Below are 19,900 nucleotides of genomic sequence, written 5' to 3'. Positions count from 1 at the left end.
GTTCTGGATCTTTGAGAGATACCCTTTAATTTATATGTGGTGGGTACTATCATTATGAGATCATGTACTATTATAATCCGATCGATACAAGAGAACGAAATTTTACCAGTGAAGGCTCCCTTCATGTCATTATTATAAATTTATCAATAATCTACCCGTCATCGCTAGTCGTTATGGCCGTACAGTTTTGGGAGGTTCGATGAACCTGTAAAAATTTCGACCACCGAGGAACAACACTTAATATAATGATGACCATTTAATAGCAATCTACATTGGCAAGCCATCGGTTTCATATATACTTGCTTTCATCATTGACTGTAGAAACACGACTATGTAATATCAAAGAACTACTTTTTAACAAACAAATCAGAGAAACAAGTGAAGTACAATTGTGTCAATCAGTTTTGCTATCAGATGGAGTTATTAGATACAAAAATATCAAGTAGTCACCTTCATAAGTAACAGTAGTTTCAGCAGTGTACTGTACTCCATCTTGATCGGTAACTGAACATTGGTAAGTACCAAGTCGCTCTCCATCGAAGTGAGTTATTATCAGTTCACTGAAAGATGAGAGGACTGATTTTTGACAAAAATCAATAACTGACCATATATATTATTGAAAAGGATGGAAAGTTATTTATGCAAGCAAGTTTTTTTCTCACACACGACTTGATTACAAATACTAAGCTGACCACATTTTGTTCGAGGGGTTCAATATTTTAAAAATTGTTGAGGCATCCATTTTCGTGACAACTATACTTTGTCACATATAACTTCATTCCCTAACTTGTTCATCATGTCGTTCCTCGGCCCCAGGCTCCGTATCCGTCAGCCCCTTCACTAGTTGAAGTCTTTTTCTCTTTTGGTTGATCTTTAGGGAATCGTTCAAGGGACGCTGATAATAAAGTTGAGGATGATGACCACGAGTTTAACTCATCTACTGGTAACTGATTACTGAGTTGCGTAAGTGCACCCAGCAGTCACATCACATAGGAAATCAAACTTTTTTCATTAGAGTAATCCATAATGAGCGTAGACCTTGCTGATGCACTCATTAGCTATGTGAAAGGGGCGTGTCACATGTGGTGGATTAGCTTAAGACACCTTACATAAAACATTTTCTACACTTCTGAACAACACCATTCAAAGAGTCAAATGCGACACAATCATAAATTACAATGTTTAGTATAATGAATGTTGTAATTGATTCTATTCGGCAATCATTAAAACAGTAGACAGTTTGGAATCCTCGGTATTTAGGATGAAGAGATTTCACAGTAAAAATGGAGGTTCACCATGTTGGAAGGAGGTACCTTATTAAAGGAAGGGTACTTGCAAATTGATTTTGATTAGCTTCATCTACTGAAGAAAAAATTTTCCTGGTTGATGACTTGAAAAAAAAAAAAAAAAAAAAAAAAAAAAAAAAAAAATATATATATATATATATATATAATATATATATATGTATATATGTATGTATATATATATATATATATATGTATATGTATATATGTATGTATATATATATATATATACATACATATATACATACATATATACATACATGCATATGTATGTATATAGATAGTTAGGAGCAGTAACAAATAAGATTTTCATTTCATGGGAGGACCCAAAGAGGACTCACTTTGACAAATGTCTTTGGAGACAGAAAAATGGTAAAAGAGGAATGCTGATATTTATCTCTCTGACAAAAATAAATCCGAGAGATACGTAAATATATCCAATCAGTAATGCAGATTGAGAGTGCAAGTTTATCACATTGGTAGTGCAGCATTGTAGTTTTTCTACTACAAGTGTCCTTGCTCACTTGACGGATAGTTTTCTTTTATGTTTACTGATTCGTCAGTGCGCAGGTGAGAGTCAAAATTACCGTTGACGATGTAAGTAGAGGAACGGCCTTTGCACAAACGCAGTCTCTTTCACTCTTTGAAGACATGATTGTAAAACCAGAAGATCACACACTTTATTAAAGATAAACACGATTGGAACTATAATTGGATCTTCATATTTTTCAAATTTATCAAAAATGTTAGGTGCCATATAGTTAAAGTTGCAATATTACAAATTACTTGTAAAAACAAGTGTCTAACGTAAAAAGAAAAGCAGATGAGATTGCACGTGTAGATGAAATCAACATTACTTCACCATCCAATATTCCCAAATTAGTTCCAATCGTGTTGATAATTTCTGCGAAACGAAGGTGAAAATGGAAATGGCTTTTAGTGCTAAACTTAACTTGCTACCGAGCTTCATTGAATTCAACACTGATTAAGCTAACGGTCACAACAAGGAATCAAAGAATGCCGCTCACGATATGAATTTGGTTATTTTGATGATGTTGAAATGTAAAGGCCAGAGAAAGGTGTTCATGAAATGGAAAGGCTGTGTCTACAAAAAGAGAATAAATATGATTGTGCCAACCCCTCTCACAATTGTAGTACTGCCACTGGCCGGACACCATGATAAAGAATCCACAAGGGACTGTCTGCATGGCCAGATTCGATCAATTCACATTCAAAACGTGGATTAATAGCGTCTTTGGAAGCAGAATCAACATCAAAAGCCGACAGCAGAAAGGGGAGAAATCGTACTTTGTGAAGCTGCAAGAGGCATAAGTAAGGATGTACTAGATGGGACTAATTCGAATAATTGGAGAATTTATGTTGAAATGTGACAGCACAGAGAAACCCCACGCTATAATTTTAGACTCTTTAGACATAATGGTCATCAAGTTACTTCTTGCCCCTTCAGCCTCTTGTGGCTAACAACGATAGTGATGGCCTATTCCAACCCAAGAAACAACCGGCAATCTCGTAGGGGTCCATATTCTGCAGAAATGGAGTCAGAAGAACCAGTACTCGTCGCATGAGTGCATCCTCATTGTGTAATTGCCACGTGAGCTTCGAAAATTAAAATTTATGAACATATTATTTTATTCAGTATTAAGGGAGACAACTGTTTTAAATAGCGACATGACTCTCTCCAGTCAGACAGCACCACCTCGTACAAAAGACTTACCTGCTGTGCAGTTTATACGAGATTTGCTCCAATGGACCTTTTAGAGTTCTACTTGACACTCCATTGAAAAATTTCCAGACAATTCCATATGCAGACTTGACCTCAAAGATGTAATGACATGAAAGATTGAACGTTTGGCCGTAGGATAACTCAGCAGCTCTAGGTATTATCCATATACGTTCTGGAGGCACATAAAGGAAATACGGATTGTATTATAAGGAAATATTTATTGAAAATATTGGTAAACTTGAAACTACTCATTGCATTTTAACTAGTAAACATCATCACAAAACTTATGCTTGATAAGCATTTTTAAAACAAAAAGTGACGTTTTGAATGTGGCAACATTGGTTGCCATCTTAAGTTTCCAGATAATGACAAAACCATATTTTCACTTGAAGCATATTGGCGACGTTTCGTTTTGTCCGTACTTGAACAAGGAAGTCTATGATTTTTTTCCATCGGATTAGAATTCACATCCCACTATACATACCCATCCGGCAGAAATGCATGTGATCAGGACTAAACTACTACCTATTAAAATATAGTAAAATAACCAAACTATGTCATGGCAGTTTTGACTCTTTGTTGGGTGTCATGTTTAAGTTGCTTCTTGATCTAATTCATACAGTGAAATAAAAAAAGTAAAGAGTTATCATGCTCTTAGTAACCAAGTTTGTTTACCGATATCGCAAGCAGGTCCAGCCCATCCTTTGGAGCATTTACACGCACCATTGAACCCATGGCAAGTAGCACCGTTCTGGCATGTGCAGTCTTTGTCACATAAAAAACCATATTTACCTTCTGGGCAGCCTACCGAAAACAATGTTCAAAAATGGAGAAATGATGAAATGAAGGGCTTTAAATGATGTCTATTTCAGAATCATGTCGAGAACATAAACTCATTTCATAGGTATTTCTTACTTCATGTCTGGCCATTGGCAGCATCATGATCACAAAGTTCTTCCCTGTGCTTCTGATACTCGTCTAGCCCTAATCTTTTCTTACTGTCATAAAAATGCTCGGGCGTTTCAAAGTTAGAGAAATATTTCCTGAATATAGCTCAACTCCACCACAGTCAGCAGACGTCGATGACAGTATGTCAACTTTGACTCAATTGAGTCGACTTTAACCAAACTCCTTATTAAATGTTTAAAACAAAGTTATGATTTTCGTAAATTCTCTTGCAAAATCACATTTAAGCTCAGCGCTAGATTTGTTGTGGCAATCATTTGCACAGACTTCGCCTCCCTTAGCCTAAATTCCTAGGCCTAAGCTAATATAAAAGAAGATGACTTTTCAAAGCTTAGATGTCTCAGTACATGGACATCTTTACACTCTAAAACCTGGTCCTCTTATAGCCACCAAACATTTTGTTCTCTAATTTTCAATATCCTGTTGTTGATCAGAATGGTCATTGCTAAAACAAAAACATGAGCGTACAGTATGTTCATTGTGCGATGCACATACTAGAATCACCACTTCTCTGTATAATGTATGTATCAGGCTGCAGAGCCACATTAGGGGCCAATAATAGCTTTTCCTTGATGAAGAAACAATCATAACCCCTGATCTCGTTGTATTATATACTATTATATCAGATCTAAGCACTTTGTTTTGTACTTCGAGCAACAGGTTATCACTCTAAATGAAAAAAAAATGACCAAGCGTAGGCCTTTGCCTAAGCCTTACACTAGTCTTCATACCGCACCTTATGCAAACCCAAATAGCAGAGTACAGTACCACTGATAAATAACAGGGTTCATCATTTGTGAGATTAGTTTACTGCGTGTATTCCTAGTGATCATTTTCCTTGTTCAGACAATTTGACAGAGTGATATAATGTTAAGATGCAGAAGGTGTAGGACTATGTTATCTTATTCTTACATGATTTTACATAAATTTTACATAAATAAAATAGAGCATTGATAAAAGGGCCAAATTTAAAGAGACATTTCCTTTATGCGAAAGTTTTTGAAAAAATCATATATTTGACGATTGCATTATTTGGACAAGCAATTGTAACGCGAATATCAAAATGGACAAAACGGCATTGTTTAGAGTCGCGACTCACTGGTTCTGATATTGCACGACCTTTTCCTGTTTTCAGTTGCCTTTCTTTGAAGACAGTTATATACAATTGTTCCAGGAAGTCAGAAATCAGCAAAGCGTGCTGATAAGATCGTACCTCCCAACTCAGAATGAGAATGGTAGTTTTGCATGTTTTATCCTCAGAAGCGAAAATCCATCTGTCATTAAAGTAAACACGCTTACGCAACATCCATCGTATTTTATGAACTTATACCTTTTTGGAGCCACACCCTTGTAATTTCCTACAGATTTCCTTACTTGTCATAAGGTTAGCAAATATGTGACCAGGATAAAGAATGTGATTTGAAAGAACATATTTGGCCATAACAATTTAAAACAGAGAGTATCCAACGCTTTACGATTGGTTGGATAGAAAAGAGAATGATCACTGCAAAAGCCAAAATCCCCTGATTGCCAATAGGAAAACCCACACCTGACGGGTAGACCACAATAAAATTTCCTGGTCGCTTTAAATCGAGTCAAGACATGATAACTTTATAGATATTGTTTGTCGAACTATAGAGGTCTATGTATCATGAATAACGTTCAATTAGTATTGCATTAGTATTGCAATTGAACTACTATTTTTTAACACTTTCACCGTGAGAGGGCGCATTCTGCGGGCAGACTTGGCCATAACAAATAATAGAGACATAACAAATAATAAAGATTTGTCTTGTAGTTTATATTCATTTTGATAACGATAGTTAATACATGAATATCTATCTTTTACTCTGTTGAAAATCCAACTTCTTATTACTGGTGTAATCGAAAAAAATTGATCCCTAATAAAGAGAGCTCAATCAACGTACATTTTACTTGAATTGTATAAACTTTGGCGGGAGGCATACGATTTTTATTCAATGTTGATGAAGTTTAATTCAGTATTGATGAGTGTTCAGTTTTTATTCAGTATTGATGAAGTTGCCACAATACGGAGAAGTCTTTGGACCCCTGCTCTGTTTTGATATATAAGACAACATTATTAGAAACATGTCTTTAGACACCATCCGTTCGTGGGTTTTCATTTAATGACGATTTTGTTCATCTTGCTTTGTTTATTGAAAATCAAATTTCGATCTGCAAACTTTTTATGCGGAAGCACAGGTGAAAAGTCAATTAAATACACAGGTAACATTAATTATGAAGAAAAATAATCGAACATAATCGTTAGTATAAACTTCATTCATTACAATGCTTATGGAGACACTCTTGTTGTGAGGGCAATGCATTCACTTTTGCTGAAAAGAGTGATTACGTAGGTTTCTACATATAATATAAGTAGATTGCAAAGAAACGATTTGTTCGAATCGTACAGGTAAGATTGAGAACATATGAAGACTTTTTGAAAGTTACCGAGTAATTATCTTAAAGCTTCTAATTCGATGAATTCTTGAGATAAAATACCTTCGATGAAAGAAAAGTATCAGAAAGATCAGAAAATAGATATTGCAGTTTGCAACTGACAGTGAACTGTGGTTTCAGTACCATCAAAATGCTTTTCATGAGCTATACGTCTAGTTTAACATTTCCGGTTTGGAAAGAGCTCCAGAGTAATCATTGATTGAACTGAAAACATCCATTCGTCGTTAACCCATTAATACCGGGATCCACTTTTCTTACATGCGGTGATGCACTATGTCGTACCGATTTCAATCTTTACTATTATAACCAAAAACTAGTAGAATACAATGAAAGTGTAATTCATTGTTGCATCTAGAATTAGAGGAAGACTTCGTGAGTTTAGCGATATTGCTAAGAATCGCAATGCACTATTATATTGTCACATTAGTATTATAATGCACTATAATCAAGAATAATTGGCATGGAATGGCCTACTATGAAAATAAAGGTGCAGCGATATTGTAAAAGTATCAAGCTTACCATGACTGACCACTTTTAAGTCCACTGTATTAATGTTGAATCCTTCGACTGAATAGTCAGTAGATATACGTATATTTATAGGTGCGCTGGTAGAAATCTGCTCGATTGAAATTTCCCCCAGACAATCACCGCGTACTAACGTACTCTGGGCATATTGCTTAGGGAACGTTTCCTGGAGGAAATCATACATGCAAAAATGATCATTCAACTTCATTTTATCTGAACTCAACACCAATGGTGGCGAGGAGAAAGCCTGATATATAATTTCAGCCTCTCTCTCTCTCTCTCTCTCTCTCTCTCTCATGATCTCTCTCTCATGATCTAGACATATAAATTTACTTATTGCATATTCATTAAATCATGAGAAAACATTTTTAGTTATTACTATATTGAGCTCCTCATTGTTATGTTATTTTCTCCAATTAACCTCTCACTTACGTATATATCACTATATTTTTTATTTGTAGGACTCTGCATACAGCAAAAGTCACTTCTTTGCGTTCAATAAATAACGTTTTCCATAGAGAAGACTTGAATATCAGAAGTACACGGCAAGATCCGTTCAGCTGTTACATACCCTGTCACTGTAGAACTTGATTTTAGGTTTTGGAATTGGCGGCCCCTCTAGTTGGCTGAGAGTGTATGATATACTGCAAATGGCTGAGAATGGGAAAAATACTTCTACGAAGAAGTCGATGCCACCTTGTATAAGTAAAATATGTAAACATGATTATTTGTTGAGTAAGATTACACATATTGTCTTTGACTAGGATACGGGTTTCCGATGTTTACCATTACATGTTACATCATCGAACTGGAAACTTTTTAGACTTGTCTATGAAAGGCTGATACGGGCATGTGCTATTGATTTATTAGTGCATTTTAGTGAAGTGAGATTTTAACTTTGATTTGAAACCAATACAGCACTTTTAATTGTCGTCAATGATAAATTATTGACGACTATTTAGGTCTTCTTGTTCGATGTCCTCATACATGATGGAAGTACTGCGTTGATCCTTCAACACTACATAATTTTGCATTCTGTTACGACAGTAACGTGAATTTCACACCTATGAACATTGCGCAGGTGCTCCGAAACACTATAATTGTATATCACTTTCCTCCTGCAGAAGCTTAGAATTACAATTCTAAAAGGCCGATACTTCATGTTCTTCCATTTATTGTTCTTAACGCAACATGTTGTTGCTTGGTTTAGGTTATACCAAGACGAGTCCTCTCATTTTTCAATTAATCTAGAATTACAATAGTACTTTACCTAATTGATATTCTTTATTGCACACATAAAGTGACATACGACACACAAAGGATGCTCTGATATAGTCATGATTCCTTGATGAGTATTTATGTCAATTTTGGAAGTAAAAGATAAGAACTTACAAAAGTAAGGAATTTTATCTCCTGCAAACGTTCATACAGCGCCACCTGTGCCAGGGGTCAAGAGGTCATCGTGTAGGCTTTTCCTATCCTCTTTTGCCCTGAGACGGTCCTCCAGGCAAGACTGCCATTTCGGCAGCTGGACCTAATCTAGCGTTTGCAGGGGATAAAAATGTAATCAACTGATTTCTTGCATTGTTGGAGTGATGGTAAATATCCATGACGCGACCATTATTACAGACTTTTAAGAGGCAAATAGAATAAACGTTGATCACACAATGGTTTTTAGCACTGTGCTCATTCATTTGATTAAGTCTTATAGTATGTATGATGGTAAGTATGCAGGTGCCAATGCTTCATGAAGTCTACAGCGTGTGTGACAATTTGGGGAGGGGGATTGTTGTCCGAAAAATTGTACAAAGTTAGCTATGTTAGTAATGGTGGAAATTTAGCCGAGCGGTTTTGGCTACGATGTCTTCGTTATGTAACTAGATGCCGTGCATTGGAAGTTCAAATCCGATCGAGAAATTGCGTCGTTTCTTATCGATGTATGATTGCATTTTCATATCATTATTGATGATAAAAGGACATTTACTTACAGTGGCTATTTTCAGAATTTGCGTCCACGATCAGATCTGTATATTTAATGCTGGATATCCTTTCGTTAATAAATAAATCGAACAAGGAATAATCCCTCTGCAAAAGAAATAATGGCGAAAGCTACATGATTTTTGGCTCCATTTAATCCTTCAAAGAATTAATTGGAACAGCGTATTCATTATAATATTCCTAAGATTATTGGCAAATTTTTCATTATTTTAAGACTTTTTACATGTCCCCAATTTTAATTGAAAATTTACCGCTAAATGGATAATTATTATCACAGTTATGAGTTAGAGATTCGGCCCTGACAAAAATCGTGGATCTACGGCACTTAAATTATCGCTTGACCGGTATTTATTTCGATGTGACAAAAGAAGATTTGGGACAGTGTTTTGTACGAATGATTTTGTAAATAGGTCTTACGATACTTTTTAAACGAGTTTCATCATTAGAAATAATAAGTCCTGTTGTTCACGGCAAAGCACAATAAGCAATAACTTACAGGATTTTTGGGAACGCCTGTGTAAACTGGAGTCTCACACGTTGTGTTGTAAAACGGTGGCCAATGGCTTTCTTCTAGCAGAGTCACTGTCAACATTGCGTCGTTAACTCCCATGCTGTCCTGTTGCAGACATTGTAAAAATTAAATGACAAGTGATAATTCTTGGTTGTTACACGTTTGCTATTTTCAGTCCTGTAGGACATTAACATACGTGGGTCTAGTTGTTATCCGATATATATATACATATATATATATATATATATATATATATATATATATATATATATATATATATATATATATATATATATATATATATATTACAATGCTCCATGCGAAACGCAGATTGTTATCAATAATAACGGAAATTACTTCAAGTACAAAATATCTGTTACTTGAGTTTCATGCATCCTGCAATCTTCAGAAACAAGTGAAAAGAATTTTGCTCTACACTCTTTTATACGATTGGGACGTACCATTCTATTTTTAGTTGGTGTTACAATTTGATAAATAACATTTGTTTTTGTGGTGGCATTTTGAAACCAACTCTTGGCGTTTGTTTAACAGTGTAGATTTGTCAGCATTGATAATGTGTAGCTAGTTTGATACACACAGATTCCTTTGATTATGTTAGAGAAACTCGATGCTCTGTCAATAATCGACCACGAGACGTAATATACCTTGTTCTTGTCTTTTAAACACCAAACACACTTTGACATCTCTGTGCAGTTATGGTATTTCTTGATACCCTCTTATGTTTGTCAACAAGTTGAAGAAATTTATTGCCGATATTAGTTTCCACGTTCTTGCTTGAAAGTTATGTTACGTTTCCTATTATCGTTCCTTCTCGCTGATTGGTTGGTCTTGCGTTGACATATTTAATCTGGTCGCTGTATCCGCTTGTCTTCAGCGCCGTATTGTAGTGACATTTGCGTTTATCACAGATACTCTTATCACTGGATATTGTTGAGATACGTCTGCTTATTGCGTCAGGTATATGTTTAATTATAGTTGGCGGGTGACAAGACTGCATATGGACATACATTGTTTGGTTGTTTGGTTTACGATACGGATAGAACTTGTCGTCATTTAGATTAAATGTCTCATCCAAAAAGTTTATTTTCTGGTTTGTCTTAATTCTCATCTTCAGACCAATTTCACGCAATATCTTTGTGGTTCCCTTTTTTCATCTTTTCCGTATTTCTGAACGTGATATTTGAGTACACCAAGCTTTTCATTCCGGTATAAGCCGACATAATCAAGTATAATTAAACACATACCTGACGCAATATCCAAACGTATCTAAAAAATATCCAGTGATAATGGCATCTTTGATAAACACAAAGGTCACTGCCATACGGCGTACTGTAGACAATTGGATACAGCGAACGGATTAAATATTGATCCTCACCATGTTTCACACTTAGTCATGACACGCGTTTGTGAAAATAAGTTCATCATGAAGGTATCAAAAATTAATATTGTCAAGGATCAATACACGTCGTCTGTGTGTAATGCGACTACACTGTATCCGAAAATGTGCGGCTTTAAAAACGCAGTACTTTAATTTGGATTTTTTTTCTTACCGTAAATGAAACATGCAGCTTGTAATGAGCTTCAATATCGTAGTCAAAAAAGCCACGTGTGACAAGAAAACCATTGGGCCTCATCTTGAACCTGTCGTCCTACGAACAGAAATTCATGAATATGACGATGCCAACGTGATGATAGATGAAATTTACTGTTTGTCCGTAAGGAATTTAATTTCCTTGCGGCAATGTCGAGGGCGACTCTGTGAAGGGGCTGATATATTGAGATTTTCAAATTAAAATAAATGTTTAGTTTGGGAACGTACACCATATATATAATATAATGTATTCATCCATTGAAATATTTGTTCTGCATGCGGCTGATAGAAGACCTTCGTATTTCCTTTCGTAAAAAGACATCCCCTTAGTTTGGCTGATTCTGATTTTGTCCTTGGAATCGTGCAGTTGTTCCTGTTCCATGTTTCCTTTCACAGTTTCGGTTCAACATTTGGTTTTTCCACAACTCTATTTTTATAACTTTTAAATATTAATCGACGGCATTGGAATAGCCTACGCCTTTATGAAAATATTCAAGTGATATTTACCTTGTTTCCTGACAGAATATGGAATGAATATACATCATTTCCCAAAATATCCTGGAAATTAAACACTTTCTCTCCAGGCTTTAAACTCTATAAGACAGACAGGAAAAATTACGTCATGCTTCATATTATTTGTCTATTTTGTTCGCCTTAAATCTTGTATGCCTTACACCTTAACACAAGTTGGTAAAGGCGGTATAGCATGGTGGTCGAAAGATTTGTCAGTGTTGTGATATGTCATGGATATGTAATTTGTATCAGCGTTCGATGGGCACAACATATACTTCATAACGTGCCTGATATTTGGTGGCGACGACTACACAATAAAGCTACATGTAAGGAAACGCGCTAAATCAGCATGCATAGCAGTAAATGTATTAATAGGGAATTATTGACTGTCCGATAAACGCACATGGTCGGTATTTTATGGCTCGTAATCAAGGCTAAAATTCGAACTCCCATTTTGGATTCGTATATGTCGCATTTTGGATTCGTATATCGTATATTTAATTCGTATGTCGCATTTTCAACTTTCGATCTCACATTTTGGATTCGTATATTGCATTTTGATTCATGTATCTCATTTTCATCTTTCGTAAACACAATTTTTGGACTCCAATTTTCGATTCGTATATCACATTTTTAAATTTCTTACCGACAATTTTCGCACTCCCATTTCAGCTTCCTATATCACATTTTCAACTTTCTTACCCGGAATTTTCGAACTCCCTCGACCGACGTTTTTCGTAGCGGTCTTCACTATGTGTTTAGGCATCCCTAAGTTGCTTCATTGTAGTTTGCCACATTTTCCGTTTATGGCCATTTTACGTCAGAACATGTCATAGATACGTCACGTGACGTTATCGGATTTCTCTTGTTATTCCTATGTGATACACAAGAAGCCTAAGAAGGTCCACGAAAATTTATCCCTTGTCGACGGATCTTATCTCGGCTTATGCTTCCCAGGGATTTGATTGGCAGTTGTCGATCCGCTTCTGTTGCAGATTTCGACTCAATGGGGTTGTTACTGATGTATAAGCTGTGGTATACGATGTTGAATTTCTTGTTTGTATTAAACATATATTATACATTTCAGAAATAGTAAAAAGTTAAAAATAGATGAAAGCCTGCCCATTCAAGGGGCCTTGATGATTATCGATTCTGTGACTGATTTATTTTCAGTGTTCCAACCCTATGTTCCACACCCCTATGTCCGACACATAGTATATGTCAAAAATATCCAAATATGTCCATGTTTAGAGAGATGGTGTACATTTCTACCCAATTCAAGAATTTTCGATCCTATTCAAAAACAGTAATGTTCAGAAAAATACACAATAACAGTCGTTTTTCATAATCGTGCCCAAAACATAGTGTTTAGAAAACTTTAATGTGATTTGGAACATTACATCCGCAATAGGGCATTCTACTTAATCACAGTAGTCAATTCCAAGATGTAAACAAGGCGGAAATTCTTACCTATTTCTCGACAGAATTTACTTACTCCATGAGATCATGATACATACACATATACTTTATTTCGAGCACTGAAAATGTCTCTTAGGCATTGTTTTGAGGTCCCAAGGGCAAGAAATAGCCTGAGAGTTTTTAACTAATCAGAATTCTCTGACGAATACCGTCATAAAAAAAACTATATATACAAGTGGAAAGTCTACATGAGAGAAAATGCCAAGAGAGTTTGACCGGTTGACCTCGCTGTTAATTTTATGCAGGAAATTACAATAACAATGCTTGGTCGAATGACGCAGTGCTTGAGGGTGGGATCACCAGTGGTATATGGGGAGGAGTACCTTCCCGATGGTGATAAGTGGTGTAGATTACCGTCGCCTAGGTGACTGGCGTATACGCGTACCAAAAGACACCTATGGTTGATTTCCTGTTGACCAGTCGGATGGCAGAGTTGCAAATACCTGGACTGAACCATTTGGTTTTTTGTGGGGTGTCGGTGGTACTTTGACAATATAAGTAAAGATGCACATATATTGAGTTTATTGTCTTGTTTATGAGCGGCCAGTATTTCCAACAGCATAAATTATGTGCATTTGCCCTTGAAGGAATAAATAATTTTCGAATAAAACATCGCGAATGTAACTACATTCCTTAAGCTCGACGTACACTTAAGTGCCCCAAAGAACCATGAAATCGCCCGACTTTCGATTGAAGAGATGAGTTTTGCCAAACCGCGTATACAGAAAAAGTGGCAGATGACTTTATTTTTAGAATCATAGACAGTATAGCGAGATGTAAAAAATGTGAAACAGGCTCCCCACCCTAACTATCCTAAATGTTTTTGTGTCGAGTTTGTGTTTGATTCGTTTCGAAAATGTGTTCCTACATTCTTATCCGATTGTTTGTGTTAATGAAATGTTTGTTTCGCTTTGGATATTTGTAGAGAAGTTTGGATTAGTGTGTACGGTAATGTTTTGTTTGTGTGGGGAAAGCTTATGGCGAGACGCAGCCGGACCTATGTTGTTACAAAAGTTGATAGAGTCGCCCTTTGACGCTTGCGTTTCGAAACCCGAGTGTGGTTTCTCATCAGTCGCAGTGTAGATTCTTTCCTTAGTTTGTGTTTGTGAAAATTTATTTTAATGCATTTTAGTGGTCTTGCTTTCCGATTAGCGAGGCAAGTATATTAATTTTGTCACGTTGTGAGTCCGTTTGGTGGTTCGGTTTGTTTGTTCTATATTTCTTTACTTCGGTAAATTTTGTTTTGACTGGTGTGTCTTATAGATTTTTGCAGAGGTTTGTGAATTTTTAGGCAATAAGTACCACTGCGGGGTACGGATTTTATGTTTATTGGATCAAGATACTTACAAGTATCCTGGTTGATGTGCTTGTTCTCGTACATTTTAATTAATAGTTCGTTTACTTTGTTTACTGTTTGTTCTGGCTTGTTGTGTATAATACTGAGTGTTACGAAATTGCCTTTCGCATTCGAGTACGTAATCGTTTGTGTTGACAATAACGAAAAACCGACCCTTGTCGAAGGGTTATTTTCCCAAAATTGTCTAATGTTTGCAAGCTGGTTTATCGCGATTCTTTTGGCACGCGACATGTTTTGTTTCCTTGTTTGAAAGGGTATCTATAGAAGTGCGAGTTTAGAAGCTTCAGATAGCTTTCAAGTTTTTGTTTTTTTGTTGTTCGTGGAGTCCAATTTGACTTTTCTTTGTTGCGATTGTTTTGTCTCACGATGTAGCATAGTCACATTATACGACTTTATTTGTTGAAATCCTGAGGTGGTTTTATTCTGTTTGGTTTTGTTGGTGTCCGAATGAATTTTAAGGCTTTTGCCTAGTACTATTTTCGGAGTTTCATTGTTTGAGCGATGATAGGTTGTTGTTGAATTTCATGTTGTTGTCGGCTTTTCTTTGGAAATAGCTGATTTATTTCCACGGCCATGTTTTCTGTTACGTTACTGTGATTGTTTATTTTGTATTTAATGTTGTGTTTCAGTTGTTTGTTATGTGTACGATTTTTGTTATTTCTTTTAAGTGTTTGTGTGTTCTATGTCATTTTATCGTATTTTTTGTAGTTCCCTTTTTGGAGTATTTGGTGGCCCTGAAAAGGGCCGCTTGGTATGGGTTTTTGTTAGCGCTTGGCGCGTTTGTTTTGGCGATGAGCCTAGCTTTTTTATGCTTCTTTTCGCCGATTCGATGTGCTTGGCGAGTAGGTATTTGCCGCCTTCTTGTCACTGTGTGTGCGTACATGGACAGTCTGCATAGCCCTTGAATGTGGTCTCGATTTTGATCAAACTTACAATTCAGGAGTATATATCAAAACTGATAAATGATTTATGTGATTACTGTAGCAATAGATAGGCTACATTCAGGACGGGCAGCGACGGGCAGTAATTAGTAGGCAAAACAGGTGGTTTTCATCGTGGGCAGAACTTGGTGAAATGATACTGAACATTAATAGTAAGCCTGTCACCTTGAAGGTAATGCTGTAGGTGAAACAAGGACTTCAAACACACGATGGTACAAACAACACCACAAGTGAAACGTACACATAGAAATACACGCGTTCCTACGTTGTGCCCACCCGGGCCACGCGATTAAAATATGACTGATACTGCTGGATAGTGTTAATTGGGTCGGTAAACAGTCAATTAATAGTTTAATTGACTACCTGGGTGATTGGCAGGTCATGTCCAACGACGCATATGCAAAGCAGGCCAAAAGACAAAAGCCCCCAAAGTTATTGACAGCTGGCCAGGGGTCACCATGAATACGTAATGAAGCTTCACTACGCAGAAACTGCGTAGTCAAGCCCTTCTTAACCGGTCAAACTCTCTTGGCATTTTCCGGCATGTACATAATTGGCAACATAGCTGGGATCATTTCGTTTTCATTTTACACAGAAGGATCATATGATTTCCAGAAATCAGTTCCAGTACTTTCCTTGACAAATTGAATTTCAATATTTCCGACCCAAATTTCCACCTTCTGAAAAAGTATTTCTGTGTTGAAGTTAAGGGCGGTTAAATTTATGTTTCAGCAGATATACATGTTAATTGCTCAAAAATAGGTATTCTGTTAGAAAAAATATTAAAAAATCTTTCAGGTGGTAGCAAACAGATGCATTTTAACTGGCCGTAAAATAAAAGAAAAGATAAGAGTATTGCTTTCTTATTTTTTTTCATGTGGATGAGAAGTGTATCCGTATGACACGAATATGTTGTGATGATGTGGATTCTGATATTACGTCTATTTGACAAATAAATGAGACAACATAATCGCTTTGTCAATGTCAAACCAACTTATGTACGAAAGAGTAGATCAAACACTTGCATCTGCGCAAACTTCTACGATTTTTCGTCGCGAATCATATACCACACACGAGAATGAAACGAAAGCTGTCAGAGAGAAAGTGGTTTCAGGTTCCGGACCAAGTAGGATCGTCCGCACATGCGAGGAGATAAGATCGGCAAGGCATAAAAACAGCACTGCACCGAAAAACACTTGCTCGAGCTGAACGACACGCTCACCACACATTCCGGTAGCATTTAACTGTGACAAAGTCCAACAAGACTCTTCACACTTATGTGACACATGTCCTCATCTGTAAGGCAAGTAAATGTCATGTAGCAGCCTGGACAAACTGCCACTAACGTTGTCACCAACAAGTTCAACGTCGTCCATGTCAAAATAACTTCGAGGTCACTACGTGTTCGGGAACTCCCTAACAAAGTGATGAATAATTTCATGTAGAATGACACCTTCGAGCTTTGTAAACTGCATTTAACCATTCGTTAGCGCATTTTCGGCAGCGTTCGCTGGCTAGTGTTCTAGGGGACCCTTTTTGATTAGTCAAAAATGAGATTTAGTCAAAATAAGGGTTTGAATATTGAAAATGCGGTATACGAATACAAAATGGGAGTTATAATGGGAGTTACTCAAAAAAAAGAGTTCGAAAGTTGACAATGCGATGTACTAAACCAAAATTGTGAGTTCGAAAGTTGAAAAGTGCGACTACGAAACCCAAAGTGGAAGTTCAAAAGTCGAAAAGCGATGAACGAATCCAAAATGGGCGTTCGAATTTGAGCCTTGATTACGCAAAATAGGTATCCTCTCACTTCGTTCTTCCGAGTAATATATGCAGTTTGTTGTTACAGTATATGGTTATTTGTGATTATTTTTGTCCTTCAAAATAATTTCATCGAAAAAAGAACGTGGTCTGAGGCACTTATTTGCTCACTGACGATACATCAGAAAACTACGTCACTGCGTTATCAAAGTGATAAAGAGAAGCCGCGGTGTCTGATTCCAGGAAGCAATAACTGATTGACTTCCTTAAAATATTTGGCAAGCTAACCATTTCTAAAGGAAACTATATTTTATGAGCAATTGCCCAATAAATACAAATTTCATGTCACTTCAACGTTCTGCTATTGTTGAAGACCTACTTAGTATAATTCAGAAATTACTTACTTCCGGTATGCTGACAGTGAAGTTATGAGTAGCATCGTATTCATAGGGCTTCGAACAGGCTTCGGTGTAAAATAAACACACATACACACACATCACATATATATACATGTGTATATATATATATATATATATATATATATATATATAGAGAGAGAGAGAGAGAGAGAGAGAGAGAGAGAGAGAGAGACAGACAGACAGACAGAGACAAAGACAGAAAGACAGACAGAGACAGAGAGATTATTTGGTTACGTGTGTATAATTAAACTGGAAGGAATATAGATAAGTATATTTGAGCACTATCATAATTGTTGATCTGATCATGTCGCATGTAATATACATTAAATCTCAAATATATACACGGTTTGGTTAATTTGAGAAAAAATAAAATCATTCGCGAAAGTTTCGATTATTTCTCTTCTATTTCATTCAAACCTATTTGAAATTTAAAACTCCGAGCCTGGTCCGGTATTCCTAGCGATCGCATGCATTACCTTTGAGACTGTGCAGTAGTGGGTTAGTTTCTGACGGATTCAACGGAAGCAACTCCCCTGTATCGCGTTGCACTCCATTCATCGCGTTTGCCCCATTCACACGTTTCATAGGAAAACAGAACACGACTCGTCTTGTCCGCCCTACTCCAAATATTCACAAATTACAGACTTGAACCAATTCTAACCGTATACATTCTTTGAGCAAAGTTGGTCCTTGGTACAATGAAACGCTGAGTGAACACCTTCGGTGACCATTATCAATGAAGGACTCCCTTCAAAAATTCTTACCTCCGATGAACAATTTTATAAGAAAGAGAAAACACAAAAAGCGTCTCTCCCGGTAATATACTACTCGACGGACTGTCTTCATAATGGACCCGTCATAAAGTCGTATGCTTCGGTTCACTTCTGCCTAATTCAAATGAGACATCCGCACCGTAACACTGAAATATGTACATAACATGTGACCGGAAGCCAAGAGAAACGGGAATTTCCAGTTATATATATTTTACTTCTACCTGTAATAACTGTACAAAAGTCAAGAGACCCTTTCCTCAAGGACACCGTAAATTTGATTGCCCATGCGTAATTCTATGCACGTCGCCTGTGTGACCTTGTTCCGCTGCAGTAAAAGTCAGTCCTCTGCATCGTTCATCTACTCATTACGCAGGCTTAGTGTGTGCAAAACTCTGCTTCTATATTTTCGATCAATTTCTGCCGTTTCCTGAAAAAACAACCCCTTTCAGGCGATTATGAAAGTCGTCACAGTAATTTTATAAAGTTTCAATAGTATAGCTCGCAAAAATGTTTGAATTTCTGACAATAATCGAAGTAGTCGATCGTGTGGTCTGCATTGTGTCTGTTTCACTCCGATGGCCACATAACACCCGTGATGGTATCCTAGCGTATTTTGGTATCACCAAATGCTTTCAAGGAAGATAAAAGCTTAGATATAACGTTAATATGTTACAAGTTTCAGGTTCACTGAACTTTTGTAATAAGTTAAGCTATCAAACTGCAGCACAACAACCGTTTGCCTAGCCGGAGTTGGCCAACTGCCATTGACACAATGACCCATTGACAGTTCGTAATGACGCTTTACAGCTGTTGCTTTCCTTGTCATATTTTTTGATAAAAAATCTTGTGCAAGGTACAGAAGCTTTGGCTAAACTTCATAAATTGTCTGAACATCAATCTTTTCTCATGGTAAGCAAATCTTGTTGTGGGTCACCAGACCCCGTAGTCAAAATTTTTATTAGTCCATCCTCAGTTTTTACTAGCACGGCACCCGCCAAGTGACTTGTTTCATTTTGTGAAGTTCATGATTATATTGCCTGCACTCCAACAGCAAGATGTGAGGAAAAAAATTGTGTTAGGCACGAAGGTTTTTGGCTGCATTAACGAAACTTCTTAACAAAAAATGGCAAGATACCGATGAGTCCTTTTCAGCGTAGTGCGTGACCGTTCTTGCGTGCACACATGATATGACTGCACAGTGCACTCTGGTACTTTCGTGATTCCATACTACCACCATGTGATATCTCGGTGACCTAACTGACCCTATGCATCAGAACTTCTGTCCCTTAATATCCATGAAATAATTGCGAAAATAAATTAAATTACAACCGAAAAACACAAAATAGCCATGCATGCACATGCTTTAAAGTGGTGTCGATCACGATGTCTGATGTCAACTTGACTTCTCTCTTTTATTGTGTGGATCATTAAAGTATAGACTATGATGGGGAGAAATTTGTTGTAAGGGGTGCACGAATATCAGGAAGGTTTGCAAATTCATAACATTTGACAGCAT

The 19,900-nt window shown here is 36.7% G+C and overlaps 1 protein-coding gene across 1 annotated transcript in view; it reads right to left on the bottom strand.

Moving 5' to 3' along the window:
- The window catches only part of LOC139147399 (uncharacterized), a 49,164-nt gene extending 30,314 nt beyond the window's left edge, over nucleotides 1-18,850 (bottom strand). Inside the window, exons 1-11 of the mRNA XM_070718492.1 lie at nucleotides 18,376-18,850; nucleotides 17,597-17,655; nucleotides 11,649-11,735; nucleotides 11,101-11,199; nucleotides 9,515-9,634; nucleotides 9,009-9,105; nucleotides 7,592-7,716; nucleotides 7,015-7,186; nucleotides 3,724-3,852; nucleotides 3,040-3,220; nucleotides 451-560 (exon numbers count right to left, since the gene is read on the bottom strand). Of these exons, the coding sequence (XP_070574593.1) occupies nucleotides 451-560; nucleotides 3,040-3,220; nucleotides 3,724-3,852; nucleotides 7,015-7,186; nucleotides 7,592-7,716; nucleotides 9,009-9,105; nucleotides 9,515-9,634; nucleotides 11,101-11,199; nucleotides 11,649-11,735; nucleotides 17,597-17,655; nucleotides 18,376-18,457 (1,261 nt within the window). The 5' untranslated portion in view covers nucleotides 18,458-18,850. The remainder of the gene's footprint in view (nucleotides 1-450; nucleotides 561-3,039; nucleotides 3,221-3,723; nucleotides 3,853-7,014; nucleotides 7,187-7,591; nucleotides 7,717-9,008; nucleotides 9,106-9,514; nucleotides 9,635-11,100; nucleotides 11,200-11,648; nucleotides 11,736-17,596; nucleotides 17,656-18,375) is intronic.
- Nucleotides 18,851-19,900: the final 1,050 nt, after the last annotated feature.

This window comes from Ptychodera flava, chromosome 13 (genome assembly GCF_041260155.1).
Source record: "Ptychodera flava strain L36383 chromosome 13, AS_Pfla_20210202, whole genome shotgun sequence".
NCBI lineage: Eukaryota > Metazoa > Hemichordata > Enteropneusta > Ptychoderidae > Ptychodera > Ptychodera flava.
Note: the sequence above shows the minus strand (reverse complement) of the source record. Positions and strands in the feature narration are given on the sequence as shown.